At 44.7% G+C, this 27,792-nt stretch overlaps 1 protein-coding gene across 1 annotated transcript in view; it reads right to left on the reverse strand.

Annotated features, from left to right (window-relative positions):
- The window catches only part of PUSL1 (pseudouridine synthase like 1), a 384,977-nt gene that overhangs the window by 43,325 nt on the left and 313,860 nt on the right, over positions 1–27,792 (reverse strand). Inside the window, exon 5 of the mRNA XM_063943034.1 lies at positions 27,592–27,762. Within this exon, the coding sequence (XP_063799104.1) occupies positions 27,592–27,762 (171 nt within the window). The remainder of the gene's footprint in view (positions 1–27,591; positions 27,763–27,792) is intronic.

Raw genomic sequence — 27,792 nt, forward strand, 5'->3', positions numbered from 1 at the left:
CATAATTACACATAGCCCACAAACACCACACCAGCAAGTTACATTTACTTTAGAAATGGATTCAACTTTACATGATATGAGGGGACAGAATTAGGTTAGGAGGTGGTGTTTGGTATCCAGTTGTACAGTATTTTCAAGGGCAATATTCCGATGGCAGTTTGCAGAAAGTATTAATATCACACTGTATGTACTGTACTCTTGATATTCGGCGGGAACCCAGTGGAAGACATCTGTAAGTACACCTGGACTAAGCATCGCCCACCTGTTCAAACCAACCTATGACCACTCATGTACTGTAAATGACCAGCTCTTTGACCTATGAAAGAAGAGATTACAGTTTCCTTTGTTTCATGCTTTGGACCATTGTATAAAACCAAGCCTCCTGGCTGGCCTCAGTCTATTCTCTGAAGGTCATCTATCCAGATTGACTGAGGACCGGAACCGGGTTGCGCAGGCGAACAAACGTATGTATCCATTGATTGTAGCCTTTTCTCTTATGTGATTGTATTTCTGTTGTACCCTCTTAAATATTTGTTGCTGGGTTGGGCCTCAACATAACATATACAATTGGTGTCGCATTTCCTTTCCTGTTAGGGGTTAAAAAGTGTATTCCGCCGCACGTGTAGCTACTTTGTCTTACAGCGTGTCGGCGTGCTTACGCAACGTGTACGCATTTGATAGGGGTTTCACACTCACACGCTTAACGGTACGCAGCGGCCTGAACATTTGTGTATTTAAGGTATTGCTCTTTTCCTGAAAGTTAATCAGACTTAACAAGGGTAAATACTGGCTGCAAGTATCCCACAAATACCATACAGTTTTATTTTTATACTGCACTCTAGATTTGAGTTTGGACATGTTCCTCCAGACTCCAGGCATATTATATTAAGGGCAGGGTTTACCCGGCAGCTAATTGCCGGCTAAAATCCCCATGGTGCAGGTAAAAGGCTATTCAATTAAACAGCCTTTATCCCGTGCCTAAAATCGGGGATTGCACTGCGGATTTCATCTACAGTAAATAGTGAAATTTATGGGTTTTTCTGACATGTGAACCTCTGATTTTGCCATTTTCTCACTGACTTTTCCTCACAGATCATGAAGCTGCAAGGGTCAGTCCACCATCGGAGATTCACACGCGGGGTATCCCCACTACTTAGATATGCCCAGAAATATCTATGCACATTTAATATCTGCAGCATGGTTTTACCCAAATACAAAGTTACTTGCTTTTTAAAAAAAATTGCTCCCAAATATCCACTGTACTTTTTTTTTTTAATTCAAAGATTTTTATTGAAATTTTGTATATGCAGTACAGACAAAACAAACTGTAACCCCCCCCCCCCCCCCCCGCCCCAACAACTTAAATATAATGAAATATTAATGCTGCATTCATTAGTCTCAATAACAGTTTACAGGTGAACATAATAAACAAATCTGGAGTAACAACGTGTCATGCGCGGCCATTATTTTCAGACGCAGGTGAAATTATACCAGTGCAGCAGAGTCAATGGAGCAGAATCGAAAGTAACACTACATGGTCCATTTACATAGTAACATATGACTATTGTCAGCCATCAGGAAATTTAGTTATCGGTGTATATATGGTGACTCTAACCACCTCTCCCAGATGCAATAGTATTTTGTTTCAGCACGTCTACACATATACACATACTTCTCATGTTTGACAACCTCATTGGTAAGAGATATCCAGGCCGCGGTACTAGGACCGCTAGTGGACATCCACAGTCTGGCTATATAGACCTTGGCCAGCATGCAGAGGTTGATAATGTAGCGTTGCATATTTTTATCAAGAGCATCATCCTCAAAAGCTGCTAATAAACAAACATCAGGAGTGCATGCATCTGGGGGTACACCTGTAGAGACAAGAACCCAAATAATCTCAACCCAAAATAAGTTAACCACAGGGTAGGACCATGTAAGGTGCCAGAATGTGCCCTCCAGCGAGTTGCATTTAGGGCACTTAGAATCCCCTCTACCACCCAGTCTAAGCAGACGCTCAGGCGTCTCTGTGCAGTATGAGTAGCTGAATATTCTGAAACCTCACCGAAGTGGACGAAATACGTGGGCCAGTCAGGGCAGCGTCCCAGGCTTCCTGAGATAAGGGGCCTAAGTCTGCCTCCCATTGTATACGAAGGCGTGGCATGTCAGTCACATGGTATGAAGCAAGTAGAATAGAGTATAACTGAGAAATAAGGTGAGAGCCATCCAGGGACAGCAGCATTTGCTTAACAGGGGATTGTTGTAGCTGGATCGAATTGTCATCCACTGTACATTTAGCAGATTTTAATATTAGTCACTTTATGTAGACAGTAGAGGCTGATAACTATGTTAGTTTCTACAATATATTTGATGAAATATCTGTTAGTGCTTCTTTTACATTTCTATCTTTAGTTTAGGCCGTTCTAAGGGCTTGGGTTGTATTTCCCCTCATTCAATGTCATTGCTTGTTATTCTTTTATTGTACTTTATTGCTTTTCTTTTCTTCCCTAGGATTAATTATGTCTGCAGGGCATTTAAGGTCTTCCTTTTTTTTTATTATTTACCCCTATTTTATTTCTAATGTTTGAAAAATAGACAAATAATACAAACATAATTAAAATTAGTTTTACAGTGTCTCCCACAGAATATGGTGTCTGCTTTTCCTTTTACCCCCTTTACTGTGTAATATCATTACTTTTCTCTGGAAATGGTGAGGCCATGAACACATGCGAGGTAATACAACGGGAGAACATTTCATTCGGTCACAGATGATCTCGTCAAGAATCACTGCTCCATAGTAGCCAACATTCCACATAGTTTCCTGGGCCACTGAGCTGCTGAAATGGCTCATGGACATCTCATGGGACCTTGAGGAACTACAACCTCCATCATGTCGCATTATTAGTAAACACGATCACAACACAATGGTTTGCATTGCAAATACACCTGATTAATAATTGTTAAGGTATAAAGAGGGCAATTTAGAGTTGATTGCAGCAGCAAATTTGTTAGCAGTTGGGCAAAACGATGTGCACTGCAGCCCCCCTGCAGCCCCCCCGGGCAGGCATTGGCGTTTCTATAATGGGTGGAGCACCGCACACACTGCACCCATTTTTAAAATACTCACCCCTTCTAGTCCAGCGCCGGCATCCGTAGCGCTATTAGAACACAGTGAAAATGGCTCAGCGGCCATTTTCACGGGCAGTAGAGAAATCTCAGGAAAAATGGCCGCTGCGCCATTTTCCCTGAGATCTGTGCATGTGCAGTAGAGTCTGAGCCCTCTAGTGCTCAGCCTCTACAGCGCTCCAGGCAGAGAGGAGGGGGCCCGAACGGAGGAGGCTGAACATGGGCCTCCTCCTCTCTTAAAACACCCCTGGGGGCAGGTATAATATTTGCAGAGAGAGTTAGATTTGGGTGGGTTATTTTGGCTGCTTTATTTTTAAACTGCAATTTAGATTTCAGTTTGAACACACCCCACCCAAATCTAACTCTCTCTGCACATGTTATATCTGCCCCACCTGCAGTGCACATGGTTTTGGCCAAATGCTAACAAATTTGCTGCTGCGATCAACTCTGAATTAGGCCCAAAGTCCTGAGAATCAGAAAGCCAGGAAAACTAGGGACATTTTCAGGGCAAAGTTTTAAAACACCTGGGACTATCCCTGGAAATTAGGGACATGCTGCACACTGACGCTTAGTCTAATATATAAACATCTGCTTACACAAAATCTATAGGGGATGTCCTTGCAGACTGCCTGAGACCTTCTTGTGACATTATATATGGTGACAGGCTGCAAAGAGGCCTGCACAGGGTGTATAATGCTGCAATACGTTGCTAGGAAATGTCAGAGAATTGAGAAGGTATCACTTACACTAATATGTCAACTTACAGTAACTTTTGGTTGCAGATGTACCAATATTACAACTTAGACATGTCATGTTTTTACAATGACGGGTGGAGTCGGCTGTGACGCTTGCACAAAAGACCCAGGGGAAAGTTGGTTATTTGCAGCAGATGTTCCCATTCATTCCCGCCCTAGGCATTCACTTAACTCCTTGCAGGCTGTATTAAAGTGAACTGATGGCTACACACTGGGGAGGTACAAGTGCTTTGTCAGAATACTTGTGAATACTGGTTTAACCCAATCAATTCCTAAATAACCAGTAATATCATCAACAGAAAATGACTTTAGAAATGTTAATCGCAAAATCAGAGTTTTCCCTGCAGCAACTTATGAAGTGCAATTAAAATATGCTATAGAGACATAGTAAACTTATTTACTTCAATATGATGCCATATTTTCCTAACTCCAGTTTTACATTTAATTTTATTATACTGTGACATAAAAGCAGGGGCGGATTAGCCCGCCGTGGCATTGGGAAGGTTTACCACTGGGCTAGTCCCATAGCCCCCCTTAGTCCAGGCTATTGCATGTGGCTGCTGGGCGGATGTTGAACCACTGCGGAATGCAAACCGGAAAGCTATGATTTGCACCGGTTAGCAGGCACTTCCAGTGACACAGCTGGTGTGATGGCACTGTGACCACTTGCAGCCAGAACCAGGGAGAGCCTGGCACAGCATAAATATGACTTGGGCACCCCCAGCCAGTAGCCGCACACAACAGACACACCAAGGGGGTGGAGTGGGGTCCTCTATCACACGGGAGCCTGCCACCCCAAGAGATGGGATCGGAGCACTGTGACCCTGAGCACCCCATCGGACTGTCCCCAGGAGACCTGGTGGATGATGGATGTGACTCCCAAATCCCTTTGCACGATGAGGAAGCTTTCAGCATGCATCCAATTGCAGGTGAAGGCGAACCTGGGACACTGGCTCTATATCCTCTGTCCATTCCCTGTCTCTCTCTGCCTGTCTCTGCTGCTCTCTTGCTGTCCCAGCTGCTCTCTGAATGGCTGCCTCTACTGCTCTCTGATACTCTATGTGCTGTTCTCTGGCTGTCTGCTGCGAGCCGACTGTCTCTCTCTGCCTGTCTCTGCTGCTGTCTTGCTGTCTCAGCAGCTCTTTGACTATATCTCTCTGCTGCTCTCTGAATGACTTTCTCTGCTGTTCTCTCTTTCTGCTGATTTCTTGCTGTCTGTCTCTGATGCTGTCTTGCTGGCTGTCTCTGCTGCTGTCTTGCTGTCTCTGTTGCTGTCTCAGCTGCTCTCTTGGTGGTAGTCCTTAATCGTAACCCGCCCTACCCTTCCGACATCCAGAACATACACTACCCACTGTATCACTACGGCCCCAGAGACTGACCCAGAAATCAGCCGCTGAGGAGGTCACTCAGCAGGAGGCACAACAAATATGTCAATAAGGCCAGCAGCCATGTGGGGGCTAATGTGTCTGTTCTTACTTTATTTTCTGTGGGGGCCATGTGTACTATTTATTTTTCTTGTGCAATGTTTTTTGTATGCGCATGTGTGCGGTGTTGTCCATACAGAGGCGCAGTACAGATCCAAGCGCACATACCGAGAAGTGTATTAGAAATGTGCTGAGTGTTTCTGTGAGGTTACATAATCAGACAGTGTTGCTGAAATTCGTTGGGTACAAGGATGCTGAATTGCTCACATTGGAGGCCAGACTCAGATGGATCATATAGGGCTGGTGAATGTTTAAATGGTGAGACCGATGGTGGGCATCTCAGTCCTTGCATATTTGGAAGCACATCTGCACACAAGAGAAGGGCACTGTAGCGGAATTAGCATCAAGTCACAGACACAACTGCCGCAAAAGTTGCAAGGAAAGCTGCAAGTGCCTCCAACTCAGAATCAGGTCCTGAAACTTCTCAGGCTGTTTTTCTATCCCAATCTGCCCCTGCATAAAAGTCATGTATACACTACTACACTAGTAATACCTTTAGTAGAACTAACCTTTCCTCAGGGCCGTTTCTAGACAATTTGGCTCCCAGTGCGAGATTTCAAAATGCGCCCCCCCCCCCCCCCCCATTGCTATAAAAAAAAATAGCGTGCCCCCCCCCCCCCCATATAGCTATAAAAAGAAAAAGCATGCGCGCGCCGAAGGCGCGTGCGCTCCCGACAAGGGTGTGTGGCCTGATTAGAATGGGCGTGGTCTCATTAAAGTGGACGTGGCCTCGTCTGATATCATCACGCCCACCACAGGGGGGAAAAAATAAAAATAAAAAAAGTCCCCATTTTACACATTACAGCAGGCAAGTGTCCCCATTTTACACAGCGTGGCAGGCAGGTGTCCCCATTTTACACAGCGCGGCAGGCAGGTGTCCCCATTTTACAAAGTGCGGCAGGCAGGTATCCCCATTTTACACAGTGCGGCAGGCAGGTATCCCCATTTTACACAGTGCGGCAGGCAGGTATCCCCATTTTACACAGCGCGGCAGGCACGTGCCTCCATTTTACACAGTACGGCAGGCAGGTCTCCCCATTTTACACAGTGCGGCAGGCAGATATCCCCATTTTACACAGTGCGGCAGGCAGGTATCCCCATTTTACACAGTACGGCAGGCAGATATCCCCATTTTACACAGTGCGGCAGGCAGGTGTCCCCATTTTACACAGTGCGGAAGGCAGGTATCCCCATTTTACACAGTGCGGCAGGCAGGTATCCCCATTTTACACAGTGCGGCAGGCACGTGCCCCCATTTTACACAGTACGGCAGGCAGGTGTCCCCATTTTACACAGTGCGGCAGGCAGATATCCCCATTTTACACAGTACGACAGGCAGATATCCCCATTTTACACAGTACGCAGGCAGGTGCCCCCATTTTACACAGTGCGGCAGGCAGATATCCCCATTTTACACAGTACGCAGGCAGGTGCCCCCATTTTACACAGTGCGGAAGGCAGGTGTCCCCATTTTACACAGTGCGGCAGGCAGGTGTCCCCATTTTACACAGTGCGGCAGGCAGATATCCCCATTTTACACAGTGCGGCAGGCAGGTGTCAAGTGGGGGGGAAGGAAGGGGGAGAGAGAGAGATAGAGATAATACTTACATCTTCCCGCTCTTCGGGTCCGGCCGCCTCACGGCCCTCGCGCCGGCCGCCTCCTCCTTCCAGACTTATCTCCTCTCCTCCCTCTTCCCGAGCGCTCCTGCTCGGGGGGGGCGGAGTTTCGCGGAATGACGCGTTTGCAACGTGACGTCACGACGCAAATGCGTCATTCCGCGAAACTCCGCCCCCCGAGCAGGAGCGCTCGGGAAGAGGGAGGAGAGGAGATAAGGACACACAAAGTGCCGCGGCGTGCGCCCCGTGCGGTTGCACGGCTCGACCGCCGCTAGAAACAGCACTGCCTTTCCTCTCCCAGCTTTCTCCATCATTTTCATGTCTTTCTTCTAACCCATGTCCAGCTATAATGCACATACATATTCCTGTCTGGACTGCTGGTGTTACTTAGTCAGGGCTATTCCAAGGTCACTCAAGAGACTCGTACCCAGAAGAAAACATTTTGTTTCCACAGACACAAATTGCACTATATAAAATGAGTTATAGGGATTTATTTACTAAGCATGGATTCTAAAACCTGGCACCTCTGATTGTGTTTTTGAAATTAAATTTGAAAGGGCAATATTTTTACTAGCCATGTTTTGCTAGTTAAAGCGTTGCCCTTTAAAATTTCAGGCATAATGGGAAGGGCCAGGTTTTAGAATGGAATGCTAAGTAAGTACACCCCTTAATTTTTTAAACTACAGAGGACCGAATCGGATATACAGTATATCAAGAATGAGGTTTGCAATGGTGATTAGCTTGTGTTAGGTCTAGGGTCCATGGTGGGCAGTATCAGATTTAGACCTGGGGGTATATTTACAAAGATTCGTGTTTTTGCCGTTTTGAAGGGTGTTTGAACTCGAATGGTATCGGGTGCATTTTACTGCAACTTTTTAAATCCTGATACGATCATTCACTAAGCTGCCGACTTTTCCCAATTCGTATTTTCCGATGTCGATGTGATTCGTAATGTTAGGCAGTGTTTTACGGGAGTGATGAGTAAAACACTGCTTGACAAAACACAAGTAATCCCGGCCGGATCTGTGAGATCCGTGCAGGGCTTCATTGTGTACCTTAAAAAGGTGTTTAAAGTCGTTAAAAATCAGAAAAAAATTGCGTGGGGTCCCCCCTCCTAAGCACAACCAGCTTTGGGCTCTTTGAGCCGGTCCTGGTTGACAAAATATGGGGGGAAAAATGACAGGGGTACCCCCATATTTCATCAACCAGCACCGGGCTCTGCGCCTGGTCCTGGTTCCAAAAATACGGGGGACAAAAAGCGTAGGGGTCCCCCGTATTTTTGAAACCAGCACCGGGCTCCACTAGCCAGGTACATAATGCCACAGCCGGGGGACACTTTTATACTGGTCCCTGCGGCCCTGGCATTACATACCCAACTAGTCACCCCTGGCTGGGGTACCCTGGAGGAGTGGGAACCCCTTAAATCAAGGGGTACCCCCCTCCAGCCACTCAAGGGCCAGGGGTGAAGCCCGAGGCTGTCCCCCCCATCCAAGGGCGGCGGATGGGGGGCTGATAGCCATGTGTAAAAAATATGAATATTGTTTTTAGTAGCAGTACTACAAGTCCCAGCAAGCCTCCCCCGCAAGCTGGTACTTGGAGAGTAAATAGTCTATCCTTGGAGCAAAGAACGAAAGATACCTGTAACCTTTCCAACACTGAAGCATGGTTTTAAGAGTGAGGAAGACTAGGATCCAGGGAAGAACGTAAATTGGAGTAGAGAGAGAAGACCTATGGTTTCAGTGGTGTCTCCTCCTGGGAAATATTAATTTGTGCAAGGCATACTAAATGAAGCAGGATAACTGGGGACACCCTTCAGTTTTCAAAAAAAGGATATTGTGATTGATTTCAACCTCGTGTCCCCCAAGAAAATTCTCCATGGGCTCTCTGACGATCCCTGAAGAAATCCCCCAGGATAGATATTGCAAGATTCTGACAAGGATAAATAACTTTTGGTAAGATATTTTTTGAAATTCTATACATTTTCCCCATCTGGGGTAATTCAAGGGTAGCCATTTCTTTTTTTTAAAGGGTGGAAACTTTAGACAAATTGAAATTATTACTGGTCAAGGTAACCTCGAGGTAACGAATAAATACAGGTTGCAACTTACATTTAAAACATGCCATTTGCCCTTTAACAGTGTCCTCTGGAATAAAGATCAGCCACAAATTTTGCAACTTTGATCCTAAATTAGGCAGTTATCCGTTGCCGTTAGGGTCAGGGACAAAATGATAAGAAAAGCAGCATGTTGACTATTGACATTGTAACAATGTCTGCATAACACCCATGTCGACACACTGAACAGTGGCATCGTGAACATGTCGGCATGTTCAATGCCCACATGATAACTGCTGACATTGTTACTGTTTATCTAATATACCGAGCCAAGCATCTTCATCAGATACCGCATAAAGGCAAGAGATTGTACGGAAAGGTATTATACTAAATTAGCTGTTCTACCCGTTCTTCGCACGGGAGTTTCTGATTTTCATGATTGTAAATATAAATGAGTGTCAAAAATTGGGTAAATCTATAGAGATGTAAATTTGGGACGTCTTAATGTCAGTAAATATTAATCCATGATTCTATGCGTTACCCGGGGAGCACCCGTAGCAGATATGGTAAAAAATGAAAGGCCCATTTTTGTAGTTTATTAAATTCCACCCACTGGAGGTGCAATCCAAATTTTGATCTGATTGGCTGTATGGCCATTATCGTTCACGCGACGCAAGCCACGTATCGGTAATGACGTCATTATGTCAACCCCTTAGGGGAGGTTTATTAAAATTCTAATTACGTAGTTTTCCTATTTCCCACCTGCAGAATACCCATGTTAAATATACCCATCTGGGCCTGGGATTTTTCCATTAGGAGTTAATGAAAAGTCAGCATTTAATTCCTTTATCACGGTCTCCCAAGAAACTGTTCAGAAATCTTAAGAGTAGTTTATCGCTGTCAAATATATTTTAATTTGAACTTTAAATGAGCCCTTGTCAGTAAAGAGATATTTTTTTTCAGGTTAAAGTTTTAGTATATCTCCCCCACAATCTCTTATGTGGAGATGGTGGACTCACCAGACATCAACCAACTGGTTATTAACAAGGAGCTGACATATTCTATGACGCCAACGCAGAGGAACCACACATTATTCTACATCCTCTAACTCCATTTTGTACCTTCTTCTCCTCTCCCACTTCCCCCTCACCTTTCCAGCCCATCTTTCCTACAATCCCATTGATAAGTTTCTCGGTCAATGTTTTCATTTCAGTTTCCTTGACTAATTTAATATACGTTTTTTTACAAAGCCATTTTGTAATGCTATACGCATTCACCGTGTGTTATTGTGGTGGCGTTCTTGGACTATATTTCTAATTAAAAAAAAGGTGTGGGCCTATAATACAGGATTGGGAAAACTAACGCTGTATCCAAATGTGCTGAAGAAGCTAGTGGCTGCAAACCCCAACAGAGAGGTCCTGCTCTGTAAAGGGATAATAGTATATCTAGGAGGGGGCGGGGATGCGCTCAGCCAATTAAACCTTGAAAGTGATCGGTATATTACTGCGGATACCCTCAGACTTGTCTGCTTCTTGTTGCAAATAGGTGTTCTCTCATCAATCTGTTTAGAATACTTTGTTTTCCATCAGCACAAGGACAAGCAATCATTGCTTCAACAAGAGATTTTCCTTTACAACAAGACGCACTCCAAAGTTCACCTACTCTATCAGAGGATTGACACCATTATATACACTTTGGTGAGCATATGTGCGGGATGCTGCTATACATATCACTCAACTCCAAGTTTACATTCCTCTCCTCAGGTGTACATAGCATACCATAATTATTAGAATGACTAATACCATACGGAAAGACATTTCCTCAACGTCTGTCATTCCCCCGTGGTGAGAAGGTGACTGGAACCCTTATGCCACCAAAAACATCACCACACTTAGGGAAGTATTTATCAACGCACGAACAGAGATAAAGTGGAGAGATTTAAAGCACTAACCAATTAGCTTCTCTCATTTTACAGTCTGTTTGAAAAATTACAGTTAGTAGCTGATTGGTTAGTGCTTTATTTCTCTCCACTTTATCTCTCTCCGTGCTTTGATAAATACCCCACTTAATATTTTAGACACAAGTTTTATCTTCATTCTTAATAACCATTCCTTTGCACACTTTACTCCTGTCATCATTTTCATTACCCTCCCCCCTAGATGGACATATTTTCTTATGACAACAGGTGCAAATACAGAAGATTTTTACTGCCTATAGTAACTTGTCCTACCTCCAATACTAGCAGCATAAATGTCTCTTTATTAAAAATAGCTTTTTCTGAAAAGTAGCTAATCTGGCATTAACAGCTAATTGTGAGTAAGAAGGAAATTACACAGGTTGTGTGTCAGCGCTGAAATATGCCTTGAGATTTTGTGGCCAGAGCTAATGTTGCAATATACTGTAAGTATGAAAAAAATTATATATATATATATAGAGAGAGAGAGAGAGAGAGAGATTAACTTTTGTGGAAATGGTACTTGGATCAGATTCGTGACTACCTTTTAATAGAGTGAACAGAATAAACATTTTTATGAGGAAGTCGATGTATGAAGTGATGGCCAATTATGACTAATGTAGTGTAATACTCAGACACACGCCCACATTGCAGTATCGAACAAACATTTTTTTGCTGGATACTCATACTGTATATCATTTATTCTTAATGAGCTTAATTGACCAGGCCAACCATGCGTCACGGTGACTGGCCAGCAGAGGCCACCCACACATCTTATGTCAGATGCTGAACAGAACACTTCACTCTCAACTACAGCTACCCAAAGTTCAATCCAGCAAGCACATCACAGGTTTGCTACAATTGGGACTTTGAAAGTTGTTAGTACTAGCAATATATTAATGAGATACTATGGGCGTGATGTACTTTAGTGGCACTTATTGTGACGCTATAGCTTTTCCTGCCTTGCTTCTTAGTAAGCACAACAGCATAGTGCTGATGCGCCATCTCTTACCTCCTGGCTGGTCCTATAGTGCAAGACTTTGCACACATTGTGAGATCTTGTGCGCAGTCAGACCCCCACAAGAGCTGTCGCAGGTTTGTACACACACCAGCAGCTATTCCTGCCAATATGTGAAAAAAAAAGTCACAAAAGTGTGCCTATTGTTGTTTAGTAACATCTGAATGATATTCCATAAAATCATTGTTTTAGCTGGTGGGGAGGGTTAGGGGGTTGGGGAGAGGGGGGGGGGGACACACCCCTTACTCACCCCTGTCGGTTTTGGTATTACGACCACCTGGATCCCATGCGCCGGCAAATCATACTGAACCCCATTTTAAGTGTAATATAGCACTGGTTATAGCGAATTTGACACTGACCACATCTACTTACATCTCCCCCTTTACCCACGGAGAAAAGCTGAGCTACATACAATGCTGGCTACACACATCAATAACGCAGCTGGCACATGGCCTTATTTACCACTTATGCAGCCTCACAATAACCGCAACGACTGAGACTAATAATCTAATTTGATGGGCTCAGTTTCAGGAATGTCTGCATATACTGTCATCACTTTCAGCAGCTGTAAAAGTGTACAGCGTGGATTGATCAGATACAGGAGCCGGCTGCACACAGAAACAGTTCTTTGACTTGGTTTAGATTCTAGAAAGACACGGTCCTAAAGTCATGGGAAGAGTTTTGTCTGTTTGTAATGGTCCATCTATTAATAAAAACTGGCTAATGACAAAAAATAACGAAGAATAATAATAAATAAATAAAAGAAAATCTAAAGTTAGTTTACTCTTGATTATTCTCTATCTGAATTTGCTTATCAAATGCGGAGTTTTTTTAATCTATTTTAGATTAGTAAAAGTAATCAATTTGAGATAGGTGTTTGAAACTCTATAATAATTGTATATATATAAAAAAAAAATTTTGGTATAATATTTGTATATAGATATAAATATATTGTAAAGTTCTAAATACTGATTATTCTGTCTAGGAGTTCATAATGTCTGGGGACTCTTGTTCACTAACAAGAGAAAGCCATTTGGTCAATAATTTATATAAGATAGAAATATATGTCTAAAAGTGATGTTTGATTAATAGACAGGAATCATGGTAATTAAGTTTAAAGTGAGAAAAAATACTCATTAATGTATACAATTTGTTAGATTGACTCAGTAGTTGTTAAATATAGTATTAATTGTGTTGTATGATCAATTTTTAACTACAAAGAATAACTTTCTATTATGTGCAGCATATAATTTAAACATTTCAGCCTATTAAATAGATCCAGCTGATGCAAGTAATCTCATTAGAAAGAGTATAAATATGTGACTGAATAGAGGGGAGGTATTCGTCCTGAGGAAGTCTCCGGTTGCCAAGGAGACGAAACGCGTTGACGCCCACTTTCCGAAGTTCAGCTGTTCGGCACTACCTGCTGATCTATCGTGCCAAACGGTCACACAGCCAACGATCTTCACAGCCACATCCTACCACGGCTTGGTTACACGCCGGGCGCTCCGGCCAGCGGCTCTCGGCGAGGGCGCTGACATCCGTACAGGTGCTGTGCTGCAGACGTCAGGTTCTCTGCCTACCCGTACCGAGTGAGTGATATTGGCCGCTGCAGTGAGGTCTAACACCCGGCTCGAGGAGATTGCCATTACCACAGACGTCCAGTTTTCCGCTCACCCGTACCGAGTGACTGCTACTGGCCTCCGCAGTGAGGTCTAACACCCGGTTTGAGGAGGTGGGTTCTTTGGAGATCTTCACACAGGATAATAAGAACTATTATCTATCCGGAATATAGCCGTGATAAATATACGGCCTTTTCCAAACCAGCTTCAATCAGTTTAAATAACTGCATACCCATCTATGTGCACATATATATTAACGGATCCTGTTTATCCATACTCTCAGAAATCTGCACATGGGTAATTATACTTCAATATACACAAAAGTTCATTATTAAATAAAGCTGTGATTATTTTTACGAGACATTTATTAATCACTGGGACGCCAGTGTACTTTCATTTTTTAGCAATATAACAAAGATATTTTATCTCATTATATGCTATACTAATTGTGATTATAAATTAATTGTTGCCTAATACATGCTGCTTATTCTGTATGAAATGTATACCGCTTTTTAAATATTAGATAAAGAATTTATTGTTATACTTTCACAGTTCTACTGAGTCAATTATTCTATATGACAGACTGCACACTATAGTTCAATCTGATACAGTGGTTATATAGCGCAGAGTATACATTTTTTTTTTCCTTTTGTTTGTAATGGGGCTAGGGAGTTCAAAAAATCTAATACTTTTAATTGGAGCAAACAACAGAGAAAAATGAATGAACACAATAACAATGGGGATCATTCCGAGTTGTTCATTCGTTGCCGGTTTTCGCTATGCTACGATTTGTTGCAAAATGCGCATGCGCAAGGCACGCAGGGCGCATGCACTTAGTTATTTAACTAAAAACGTAGTAGATTTGCTGTGGATTCTGCGGCGCTTTTCAGTCGCACTGCTGATCGGTGAATGATTGACAGGAAAGGGGCATTTCTGGGTGGTAACTGAGCGTTTTCCGGGAGTGTGCTAAAAAAACGCAGGCGTGTCAGGGAAAAACGCGGGAGTGTCTGGAGAAACGGGGGAGTGGCTGGCCAAACACAGGGCGTGTTTGTGACGTCAAACCAGGAACTAAACGGACTTAGGTGATCGCAGTCTAGGAGTAGGTCTGGAGCTACTCAGAAACTGCAAAGAATTATTTATTAGCAATTCTGCTAATTTTTCGTTCGCTATTCTGCTAAGATACACTCCCAGAGGGCGGCGGCCTAGCGTGTGCAATGCTGCTAAAAGCAGCTAGCGAGCGAACAACTCGGAATGACCCCCAAGAGCACAATATACATAAGTGATGTACTGTATGTGAATGAAGTTGAATTAAAAATATTCAGAAGCAAATCACGAATATAACAAGAGTCCCAAGGCGTGCTTAAAGTTAATGAGCAAAGACAAACCGGAAAAAAAATTAATTGGGTAACACAGTTCAATATTTCATCAATATAGTACTATATAAAATCCTGGACAAGGACCTAGGGTTCTCACCAAGAAGAACCCTAGTTGTGCCATGTAGTATGCCTAGAGCATGCTTAGGTAAGTCCCTGGAAGATGGACAACAATTTATCAATAACACTTTTTCATATAACAAAGAAACCACCGACTCTCAGTTTTGTCAGTATCCGGAGCCTTACCCCCGGTGGGGGCTCCCGGGGTTTGCCGTGCCGGTGGTTGGCGCGGCTGCGGCGACAGGGAACTGCCTGCGGCGAGTCCTCCTGGATGTGTGTGCGACTTCCGGGGGCCGGGTCCGTGGGTCCGGAGAGCCAGGCGCTGTAGCAGGAGTTGCTGCAGCAGGGTCCTTTAGTGTGACGCATCCTCAGTGTGTCAGAGGCCAGAGCTGGGCTAAAGCTGTGTACTACAACTGAGTATGTCTCCTGTGCTGGGAGCAGCCATGTTGGAGACCAGAGAATTGCCAATGAAGTTCCCACTCGGTGTCCAGCCAATCCTGTGTGATTTCCCCTTACAAAAGGGGCTGGCCCAGAGGGCGAGTGCCAGTGCTTCAAGTTACTTTCCTGTGAAAGGTTCTCTAGCTCTGTGCTCCCAGGTTGCTTCTGGTGTCCTGGTCCTGGTTGCTCTCATCCGTCGGTACTTTAACGCTGCTGCAGTCCTGTTGTCTAAGCCCGCCGCCACTCGTGGAAGCACTCACGGGTCCCCAGGTCGTAGAGGTGCTTCGGGTGCTAACGGTGGTTCCCGCAGACATCTCGTCACCTCAAGCCACAGTATCCACTTCTTCAAAGTCAAAGCTCTTCAGCCTCGTCTATCTATCACCAGCCACAGTATCCACTTCTTCAAAGTCAGAGTTCTTCAGCCTCGTCTTTTCAATCACCAGCCACAGCATCCACTTCTTCAAAGTCAAAGTGCTTCAGCCTCGTCTTTCAATCACCAACTACAACATCCACTTTTTCAAAGTCAAAGTTTTTCAGCCTTGTCTTTCTATCATTAACCACAGTCCTCCAGTTCTTCATTACCGGAGTATTTCAGCTTTTATTCTTCAAGTCGTATAACCATAGACTCCAGTTCTTTAATTTAGTTTCTTTCAATTCCCCAAGTATTTGTGTTCAACCTGTTATTAATTAAAACTACAGTTATCTTCTTACAGAGTCCTCCTAGTTCCTTACACCTTCCTGCCAACGCTACCACTTAATTGGGCCTCCACCCCATGAGGAGAAATTACATTCAACCACCTCATTTATTCACCTCACAGGCAGCCGTCCCTTCAGCCAAAACTCGGTTGTCGGAACCTCAACTTATGCCGAGCGTGACAAGTTTCATTTGAAAAGTATAAAACTATTTAGATTTAAATAAAGACATAGAGAAGAGTTCACTTTTGATCCACATACTGTATGTAGGACACATTCCCTAGCAACCCTAGGCAGAGAAGAAGTGGAATGTTTTCCCTAAATACCCCTTTCAGGGTAAAAAGAAATACAGATAATGGCTAGCAAAGTATTGCCTGACCACTCTCCAAACATTATTGACACACATGGGGACATTTCCATATGCTATTAAAAAAGAGGCACCAGGAGCACGATATTTGGGGCAGACACCAGATCTGAGAGCCCAAAAAGAAATCTCCTCTGAGGATATAGGTAGCCCCTATGAAATATGTTGTAAAACATCTCCCTATAGATACTAGAGGGTATAGTAGATAGGACATATGACAAGGACATCAAACCATGCAAAGACACAGTCAGCTAAGTGATAAATGTATGATCTGAAGATTAGCGTAACACAGTATAAAACAATGAAATAGTCAATTTGCCCGAAGGAGGATGGGGAAGAAGAGTATTCAAGTGGTTGGACTAATCAACAGGAGAAAGCTTACAAGTGAGCTCAAATGATGTTGGCCCTGGTGTAAAGCAAAAATGTGTATGTGGGATGTCATACAGTATCTGTCTAAAAATCTTGCAATAGTGCGGTGTCTAGCAATGCCCTTTTAGACAGAATGCCTATACCAACATGTCCTATTGGGCATGCCCAGGCTGAAATTCTAGATTAGTCATCAATGGGAGACAAAGTGACTATTACGGTCATCTGAGTTTATCATCCACCATTAATATCTTTTCTTGGAAAAATTCACCTTTAACTGTGCATTAATCAAAAGAACCGCAGAGGCACATGGCCCAGTTGTCAAGATGAGGGCATCATAGCCTACCAGCACATGGAATGGTGGTCCATCTATCAGATACTTCTTACGCCAACTTAGGAAGTTTAAACTGCTGCAGGAACTACTGATCTTTTTTGCTCTGCAATTATCCAATCTGTTCTCTGCACCTTGATAATAGTCTGCCTCAGTCCATGACAGAAATAGGCTACAACAAATTGTAAGGGCAGCAGAAAAAATCATAGGGACAAATCTTCCGGCAGTTGAGGATATCTATTGGGAAAGAGTTACGAAGCGGGCAGGGAGGATCATTGATGACCACTCCCACCCTGCTCATGACCTGTTCTGACTGCTGCCGTACCACTCGCGGCTTGTGTGAACTGCTAGACACAGGAACAGGTTTTTTCCTCAGGCAACTAACTTGGTTAATTCGGCAATAGCTTAGTCATATTCTCATTCGTTCAGTACTTAACTCATGTACTAAAACTATCCGTCATGTGTTTTTCCTACCTTTATGTTTCTTGTCGTACATCATATACTGTCTGGGAGCTGTGTTTATCGAAAACAAATTCCTTGTGTATTATGTACTGATATACTTGCCAATAAACGGATTCTGATTCTTAGATACAGTTGGAGAATGATACCAAAGCTTGCCGAAGTGGGTGCAACGGAGGAGACTAATAGACTGGACAAGATAGCAGAGCTGTAGTCCAGTGGAAAGAGTGTGGGATGACAATAAATAGTGCACACTTGCCCATCCTAATCCTCTATTTATTATTTATTAGCAGTTTCTTATATAGCGCAGCATATTCCGTTGCGCTTTACAATTAGAACAACAATTATAGAACAAAACTGGGCAAAGACAGACAGACAGACAGACAGAGGTAGGAAGGCCCTGCTCGCAAGCTTACAATCTATAGGGAAATAGGCATTGATACACAAGGATAGATGCTACCTGTCACATAATGGTTCCCCAGGTTGCTAGGTTCTTAATGGGTTGTATATGATATGATCACCCAGCAATGTTGGAAGACAAAATGTGAGTTTATGTGGACTGTACAGAGGGGATGTAACTTGATAGGGAAGCTGTGAAGGTTATGTGTGTGGGTCTGAAATTTGGTAGGCTTGTCTGAAGAGATGAGTTTTCAGAGAACGTTTAAAGGTTTGGAGACTAGAGGAGAGTCTTATTGTGCGTGGGAGTGCATTCCACAGAGTGGGTGAAGCCCGGGTAAAGTCCTGTAATTTTGAGTGGGAACAGGTAATATATGTGGATGAGAGACGCAGATCTTGTGCAGAGCGGAGAGGTCTGGTAGGGAGATATTTTGAGATGAGTGAGGAGATGTATGATGGTGCAGTTTGGTTAATAGCCTTGTATGTAAGTAAAAGTATTTTATATTTGACACGGTAGAATACCGGTAACCAATGGAGGGACTGACAGAGCGGATCAGCAGATGAAGAACGTCTGGCGAGGAAGATAAGCCTCGCAGCTGCATTTAAAATGGATTGAAGTGGTGATAGCCTATGTTTGGGAAGACCAGTAAGGAGACTATTACAATAATCAATGCGGGAGATGATGAGTGCATGGATTAGAGTTTTTGCAGTGTCTTGTGTAAGATAAGGGCGTATTTTGGATATGTTTTTAAGGTGCATGTAACATGATTTAGAGACAGATTGAATGTGTGGAACAAAGGACAGTTCAGAGTCAAGGGTGACACCTAGGCAACGAGCTTGTGGGGTGGGGTGGATAGTTGCATTGTCAACAGTTATAGAAATATCAGGTTGGTAACTACTCTTAGCTGGTGGGAAAATAATTAATTCGGTTTTGGAAATGTTGAGTTTGAGGTGGCGAGATGACATCCAAGATGAAATGACAGACAGGCATCCAGTGACACGAGCCAATACTGGTGGAGACAAATCTGGGGAGGATAGGTAGATTTGAGTATCATCAGCATACAAATGATACTGAAATCCAAAGGAGCTGATTAGTTTACCAAGAGAGGAGGTATAGATTGAGAAAAGCAGAGGACCTAAGACTGAGCCTTGCGGTACTCCAACTGATAGAGGTAGAGAAGAGGAGGTAGAATCAGAGAAGTGAACACTGAAAGAGCGATTAGATAGGTAGGATGAGAACCAAGAAAGGGCTGTGTCCTGAAGACCTAGGGATTGTAGTGTTTGTATGAGAAGAGAGTGGTCAACAGTGTCAAAAGCAGCAGAGAGATCTAGAAGAATAAGTAGTGTGTAATGGCCTTTTGATCTAGCAGTGACTAGATCATTCACTACTTTGGTCAGTGCCGTCTCTGTGGAGTGTTGGGCACGAAAGCCTGACTGAAGTGGATCCAATAAGTTGTGCGAGTTAAGAAAGTGTGTAAGGCGAGTGTAGGCAAGCCTCTCAAGTAGCTTGGAGGGACTGGGTAGCTGAGAAATGGGACGGTAGTTAGAGAGTGTGTTTGGGTCAGAGTTGTGTTTTTTTAGAATGGGAGTAATGACTGCATGTTTAAACAGAGAGGGGAAGATACCAGTAGAGAGAGAGAGATTACAGATTTTAGTTAAGGTTGGGATAAGCACAGGAGACAAAGTTTTACTGACCTGTGAGGGTATAGGATCAAGAGGAGAGGTAGTGGAGTAGAAGGATGAAAAGAGTGTTGATACTTCATCTTCACTTGTGGGATGAAATGAAGAGAAAGTGCCAGAGGGTTCAGGTAGGGAATTGAGCAGGTCACTGGCTGAGTTAGAGCATACCATTTCATCTCTAGACCAATGGTTCTCAGCCTAAACCCTCAAATTTTCCTAACAGGTCATTTTTGAGGATATCTGCCTGTGAGGCAGGAGGAATAATTAATGACCCAGCAATACAGATTACATCACCTGTGCATGATTAAAGAAATCCCGAAAACATGACCTGTAGAGACTTAAAGGAGCATACTTCCTGACTGGAGTAGTCATTTATCTGAGATTACATTGCATAAGGTATTATACATATTCTACAGAAATAGAATACATATTACTTTTTTCAAATAGTATTTTTTCGATTATTTAAGAAATACAGCCAGTTTCAACTTCCCCACGGTCAACGCAGTCAGTACAGACGAGAAACAACCAAAGATTAAACAAAATGGGTGAATGATTGCACTATTTGGGACATTATTTCCTCTTAGTAGAGTTTGAACTTTAGCACTCCCTGGGTGTATGTGTTCAAATTTCCATTAGAGTCTCTGGCTTCATGTGTATAAATATGCAAGCAGGGTTTTTTTTTTTTATAGGTAGTGATGGTTCACTGGCCACTAACTAAAACATGTGAATAATGCACCCAATTCACTCATGTTAGCTTGTTCGATATCAACCTGTCCTCTCATAAAAAAAGACTAGTTTGGGTACATAGAAGTCTTTAACCACTTAACTGATGATTTATTTCGCCAAAAAACGCTACGAAATTGTCATTTTTTTTAATGAGTGAATTAGGTGAAGAACATGAATTTAACCCTATCCAAAATGACTTTAGTTAAAAAAAATCTATATATATTTTTTTAATTAAAAAAAAAAATGTTTTCTTCAAACATCAAAACATCGATCGGGAACATCACTGCTTTCATTTTGAAAGCCAGGACAGCCTCCAGGTATACTGGGGTGGGGGGGGGGGGGGGGTCTGGGGGTGGCTTGGAAGGGTTAATTTACACCCCCCATCGACTGCCATTGTCTACAGCCGCTGGAGGGGGAATCCTGCAGTACTGACCGATCAGCAGTGATCCGCAGCACGGCAACACTGAGGGGAGGGTGCAGGGAGGAGAAGGGACCTTCCAGTCCCTCTGACAGCAGCAGCAGAGGGAAGTTTCCCTTCCCTGCTGCTGCTAACACAGTTTATCTGACTGGTCGCATCCTGTGCGACCAGGTCAGATAGAGCACTTGCAGGCATGGTCGCATCTGATGCGACCATGCCAGGCAAGTGGTTAAGAAAATAGACAAAATCAACCATTGACTGATTCTTAGAATTCAAATCCATTTTATTTTAGTGACTGGAGTTCTATGTTTCTCCTTCATATAAATCTCTCTTAACATAATGAGTCTTCATTTCTCTATTCTATACTTCTGAGGAAGTCTCACTGCATGCCCAGTGGTATCTAATGCCCAACGTAATCTACTCACCCGGTCACCTCTTGAATATGTTGCCTCAAAGCGTAACCTACACAAAACCCCCCCTCTCCCCAAACACACACACACACACACACAAACAAACACCCTCCCCCTCCTTTCAACTATATTCTTAGCAACAGCTATAATTTCCCTTTGGAGAAAAAAAAGTAGTATGTAAACTTCTTACTATTTTATTAGTATTTTTTTTTTACCATTTGTCTATTCCAAGTAAAGAATACATTGAAAAAAAAATCTAAACATTTTAAAAATATTATTATTATTTAAAAACTAAAATAATCAGAAAATAAGATTTTACTCACCGGTAAATCTATTACTCGTAGTCCGTAGTGGATGCTGGGACTCCGTAAGGACCATGGGGATTAGCGGCTCCGCAGGAGACTGGGCACAACTAAAGAAAGCTTTAGGACTACCTGGTGTGCACTGGCTCCTCCCACTAAGACCCTCCTCCAGACCTCAGTTAGGATACTGTGCCCGGAAGAGCTGACACAATAAGGAAGGATTTTGAATCCCGGGTAAGACTCATACCAGCCACACCAATCACACCGTATAACTCGTGATACTATACCCAGTTAACAGTATGATAACAACTGAGCCTCTCAACAGATGGCTCAACAATAACCCTTTAGTTAGGCAATAACTATATACAAGTATTGCAGACAATCCGCACTTGGGATGGGCGCCCAGCATCCACTACGGACTACGAGAAATAGATTTACCGGTGAGTAAAATCTTATTTTCTCTAACGTCCTAAGTGGATGCTGGGACTCCGTAAGGACCATGGGGATTATACCAAAGCTCCCAAACGGGCGGGAGAGTGCGGATGACTCTGCAGCACCGAATGAGCAAACTCTAGGTCCTCCTCAGCCAGGGTATCAAACTTGTAGACTCTTGCAAGAGTGTTTTAACCCGACCAAGTAACAGCTCGGCAAATTTGTAAAGCCGAGACCCCTCGGGCAGCCGCCCAAGAAGAGCCCACTTTCCTCGTGGAATGGGCTTTCACAGATTTAGGGTGCGGCATTCCAGCCGCAGAATGTGCAAGTTGAATCGTGCTACAGATCCAGCGAGCAATAGTCTGCTTAGAAGCAGGAGCACCCAGCTTGTTGGGTGCATACAGGATAAATAGCGAGTCAGTTTTCCTGACTCCAGCCGTCCTGGAAACATATACTTTTCAGGGCCCTGACTACGTCCAGAAAACTTGGAATCCTCCAAGTCCCAAGTAGCCGCAGGCACCACAATAGGTTGGTTCACATGAAAAACTGATACCACCTTAGGAAGGAATTGGGAACGAGTCCTCAATTCCGCCTTATCCATATAAAATACAGATAAGGGCATTTGTATGACAAAGCCGCCAATTCTGATACACGCCTGGCCGACGCCACGGCCCACAGCATGACCACTTTCCACGTGAGGTATTGTAGCTCCACGGATTTAAGTGGCTCAACTCAATGCGACTTCAGGAAATCCAACACTACGTTGAGATCCCACTGGAGGCACAAACGGGGGTTGACTATGCAGCACTCCCTTAACAAAAGTCTGAACTTCAGGCAGTGAAGCCAGTTCTATTTTGGAAGAAAATCGATAGAGCCGAAATCTGGACCTTAATGGAACCCAATTTTAGGCCCATAGTCACCTCTGACTTGTAGGAAGTGCAGAAAGCGACCTAGCTGAAATTCCTCCTTTGGGGCCTTACTGGCCTCACAGCACGCAACATATTTCCGCCATATGCGGTGATAATGGTTTGCATTCACTTCTTTCCTAGCTTTAAATAGCGTAGGGATAACTTCCTCCGGAAAGCCCTTTTCCTTCAGGATCCGGCGTACAACCGCCATGCCGTCAAACGCAGCCGCGGTACGTCTTGGAACAGACAGGCCCCCTGCTGCAGCAGGTCCTGTCTGAGCGGCAGAGGCCATGGGTCCTCTGAGATCATTTCTTGGAGTTCTGGGTACCAAGCTCTTCTTGGCCACCCGGAACAATGAGTATAGTTCTTACTCCTCTCCTTCTTATTATTCTCATTACCCTGGGTATGAGAGGCAGAGAAGGGAACACATACACCGACTGGTACACCCACGGTGTTACCAGAGCGTCCACAGCTATCGCCTGAGGGTCCCTTGACCTGGCGCAATATCTTTGTAGCTTTTTGTTGAGGCGGGACGCCATCCTGTCCACCTGTGGCCTTTCCCCACGGTGTACAATCATTTGGAAGACTTCTGGATGAAGTCCCCACTCTCTCGGGTGGAGGTCGTGTCTGCTGACAAAGTCTGCTTCTCAGTTGTCCACTCCGGGAATGAACACTGCTGACAGTGCTAACACATGATTTTCCGCCCATCGGAGAATCCTTGTGGCTTCTGCCATCGCCATCCTGCTTCTTGTGCCGCCCTGTCGGTTTACATGAGCGACCGCAGTGATGTTGTCTGACTGGATCAGCACCGGCCGGTGTTGAAGCAGGGGTCTAGCCTGACTTAGGGCATTGTAAATGGCCCAAAGTTCCAGAACATTTATGTGTAGGGAAGTCTCCTGACTTTTCCATAGGCCTTGGAAGTTTCTTCCCTGTGTGACTGCCCCCCAGCCTTGAAGGCTGGCATCCGTGGTCACCAGGACCCAGTCCTGTATGCCGAATCTGCGGCCCCCTAGAAGATGTGCAGTCACCACCACAGCGACACCCTGGCCCTTGGAGACAGGGTTATCCGCCGATGCATCTGAGAATGCGACCCGGACCACTTGTCCAACAGATCCCACTGGAAGATCCTTGCATGGGACTTGGCGAATGGAAATTCTTCGTAAGAAGCTACCATCTTTCCCAAGGCTCGCGTGCATAGATGCACCGATACCTGTATTTGTATTAGGAGGTCTCCGTCTAGAGACGCCAACTCCTTGGACTTCTCCTCCGGGAGAAACCCTTTTTATCCTGTTCTGTGTCCAGAACCATACCCAGGAACAGTAGACGCGTTGTAGGAACCAGCTGTGACTTTGGAATATTCAGAATCCAGCCGTGCTGTTGTAGCACTTCCCGAGATAGTGCTACTCCGACGAACAACTGTTCCCTGGACCTCGCCTTTATAAGGAGATCGTCCAAGTACGGGATAAGTACTTCGGCCATTACCTTGGTAAATACCCTCGGTGCCGGGGACAGACCAACGGCAACGTCTGGAATTGGTAATGACAATCCTGTACCACAATTTTGAGGTACACCTGGTGACGAGGGTAAATAGGGACATGCAGGTAAGTATCCTTGATGTCCAGTGATACCCTGACATTTTCCAGGCTTGCAATAATCGCCCTGAGCGATTCCATTTTGAACTTGAACCTTCGTATATAAGTGTTCAAGGTTTTCAATTTTAGAATGGGTCTCACCGAACCGTCTGGTTTCGGTACCACAACATTTTGGAATAGTAACCCCGGCCTTGTTGAAAGAGGGGTACCTTGATTTCACCTGCTGGAAGTGCAGCTTGTGAATTGCCGCCAGTACTACCTTTCTCCGAGGGCAGCAGGCAAGGCTGATGTGAGGCAACGGCGAGGGGGAGTCGTCTCGAACTCCAGCCTGTATCCCTGTGATACTACTTGCAGAACCTAGGGATACACCTGTGGGCAAGCCCACTGATCCCTGCAGTTCCCGAGACGCGCCCCCACCGCACCTGTCTCCACCTGTGGAGCCCCAGCGTCATGCGGTGGACTCAGAGGAAGCGAGGGAAGATATTTGATCCTGGAACTGGCTGACTGGTGCAGCTTTTTCCTTCTTCCCTTGTCTCTGTGCAGAAAGGAAGCGCCTTTGACCCGCTTGCTTTTCTGAAGCCGAAAGGACTGTACCTGAAAATACGGTGCTTTCTTTAGGCTTTTGTGAGGAAACCTGAGGTAAAAAAAATTCTTCCCAGCTGTTGCTGTGGATACGAGGTCCCAGAGACCATCCCCAAACAATTCCTCACCCTTATAAGGCAGAATCTCCATGTGCCTTTTAAATGCAGCATCACCTGTCCACTGCCGGGTTTCTACTACCCTCCTGGCAGAATGGACATTGCATTAATTCTGGATGCCAGCCGGCAAATATCCCTCTGTGCATCCTTTATATATAAGACAACGTCTTAAATATGCTCAATGTTAGCAAATATTATTATCCCTGTCTTAGCGTATTAATATTATCTGACAGGGTGTCAGACCATGCTGCAGCAGCACTATTTATGCTGAGGCAATTGCAGGTTTCAGTATATAACCTGAGTGTGTAAATACAGACTTCAGGATCGCCTCCTGCTTTTTATCAGCAGGTTCCTTCAAGGTGGCCGTATCCTAAGACGGCAGTGCCACCTTTTGACAAACGTGTGAGCGCCTTATCCACCCTAAGGGATATCTCCCAACGTGACCTATCCTCTGGCGGGAAAGGGTACGCCATCAGTAACTTTTTAGAAATTACCAGTTTCTTATCGGGGGAAACCACGCTTCTTTACACACTTCATTCATTCATCTGATGGGGGAACAAAACAGTGGCTGTTTTTTCTCCCCAAACATAAAAACCCCTTTTATGTGGTACTTGGGTTTATGTCAGAAAATGCGTAACACATTTTTCATTGCCGAGATCATGTAACGGATGTTCCTAGTGGATTGTGTATATGTCTCAACCTCGTCGACACTGGAGTCAGACTCCGTGTCGACATCTGTGTCTGCCATCTGAGGTAACGGGCGTTGTTTTGAGCCCCTGATGGCCTTTGAGACGCCTGGGCAGACGCGGGCTGAGAAGCCGGCTGTCCCACAGCTGTTACGTCATCCAGCCTTTTATGTAAGGAGTTGACACTGTCGGTTAATACCTTCCACCTAACCATCCACTCTGGTGTCGGCCCCACAGGGGGCGACATCCCATTTATCGGCCTCTGCTCCGCCTCCACGTAACCTTCCTCATCCAACATGTCGACACAGCCGTACCGACACACCGCACACACACAGGGAATGCTCTGACTGAGGACAGGACCCCACAAAGTCCTTTGGGGAGACCGAGAGAGAGTATGCCAGCACACACCAGAGCGCTATGTAATGCAGGGATTAACACTATAACTGAGTGATTTTTCCCCAAATAGCTGCTTGTATACATATATTGCGCCTAAATTTAGTGCCCCCCCTCTCTTTTTAACCCTTTGAGCCTGAAAACTACAGGGGAGAACCTGGGGAGCTGTCTTCCAGCTGCACTGTGAAGAGAAAATGGCGCCAGTGTGCTGAGGGAGAAGCCCCGCCCCCTTTTCGGCGGACTTTCTCCCGCTTTTTCTGTGATACTGGCAGGGGTAATTTTACATCTATATAGCCTCTGGGACTATATATGATGTATATTTTGCCAGCCAAGGTGTTATTTATTGCCCTCAGGGCGCCCCCCCCCCCAGCGCCCTGCACCCATCAGTGACCGAAGTGTGAGGTGTACATGAGGAGCAATGGCGCACAGCTGCAGTGCTGTGCGCTACCTTGGTGAAGTCTTCTGCCGCCGATTTTCCGGACCTTCTTCGTGCTTCTGGCTCTGTAAGGGGGACTGCGGCGCGGCTCCGGGAACGAACACCAAGGTCGGGTCCTGCGGTCGATCCCTCTGGAGCTAATGGTGTCCAGTAGCCTAAGAAGCCCAAACTACCACCTGTTAGGTAGGTTCGCTTCTTCTCCCCTTAGTCCCTCGCTGCAGTGAGTCTGTTGCCAGCAGATCTCACTGAAAATAAAAAACCTAAAGATACTTTCTTTCTAGGTGCTCAGGAGAGCCCCTAGTGTGCATCCAGCTCAGCCGGGCACAGAAATCTAACTGAGGTCTGGAGGAGGGTCTTAGTGGGAGGAGCCAGTGCACACCAGGTAGTCCTAAAGCTTTCTTTAGTTGTGCCCAGTCTCCTGTGGAGCCGCTAATCCCCATGGTCCTTACGGAGTCCCAGCATCCACTTAGGACGTTAGAGAAAAAGTACTCATTCTAATGTAAACAGCGAACCACAAACATGACCCAAGAATGCACGATGTATGCAGGAGGCATATTTCAAAACACAAATCTGATTCGGGGTCAACTGGTAATTAGAATTCAAAATTGTTCAAGGTCATCGAATCAGTGAAATGTAAGCATCTTTATAGGAGCCTGAATGGTGCTAATTACTAGAGAACTGGGGAAATTCTTAATGTAGGTTGCTCAATATAATGAAGCAGGGAAATAAAATGGTACCTACAGGTGTCCTTGAATAGGGGAAGTTTAATTATGGCCATCCTGAATAAGATGCTTGCGTTACCTGCAGTAGTGATATGGCAAGAGGCTGGTGGAGGGTGTGACATCTGCCAGCTGCAAAGTCTTGATTGGAGATTTAAATGGAGCAGACTTATCTGTAGATGCGAAGGCACTGAAGTCATGTTTCCCAAGCAGTAACTGTGCAGCTTCCTGGACCCTTGGCATGTCAAGACTACTGTGAATAGAAACCAGACACAGTACATGA

This window comes from Pseudophryne corroboree, chromosome 10, assembly GCF_028390025.1.
Source record: "Pseudophryne corroboree isolate aPseCor3 chromosome 10, aPseCor3.hap2, whole genome shotgun sequence".
In the NCBI taxonomy this organism is placed as follows: Eukaryota; Metazoa; Chordata; class Amphibia; order Anura; family Myobatrachidae; genus Pseudophryne; species Pseudophryne corroboree.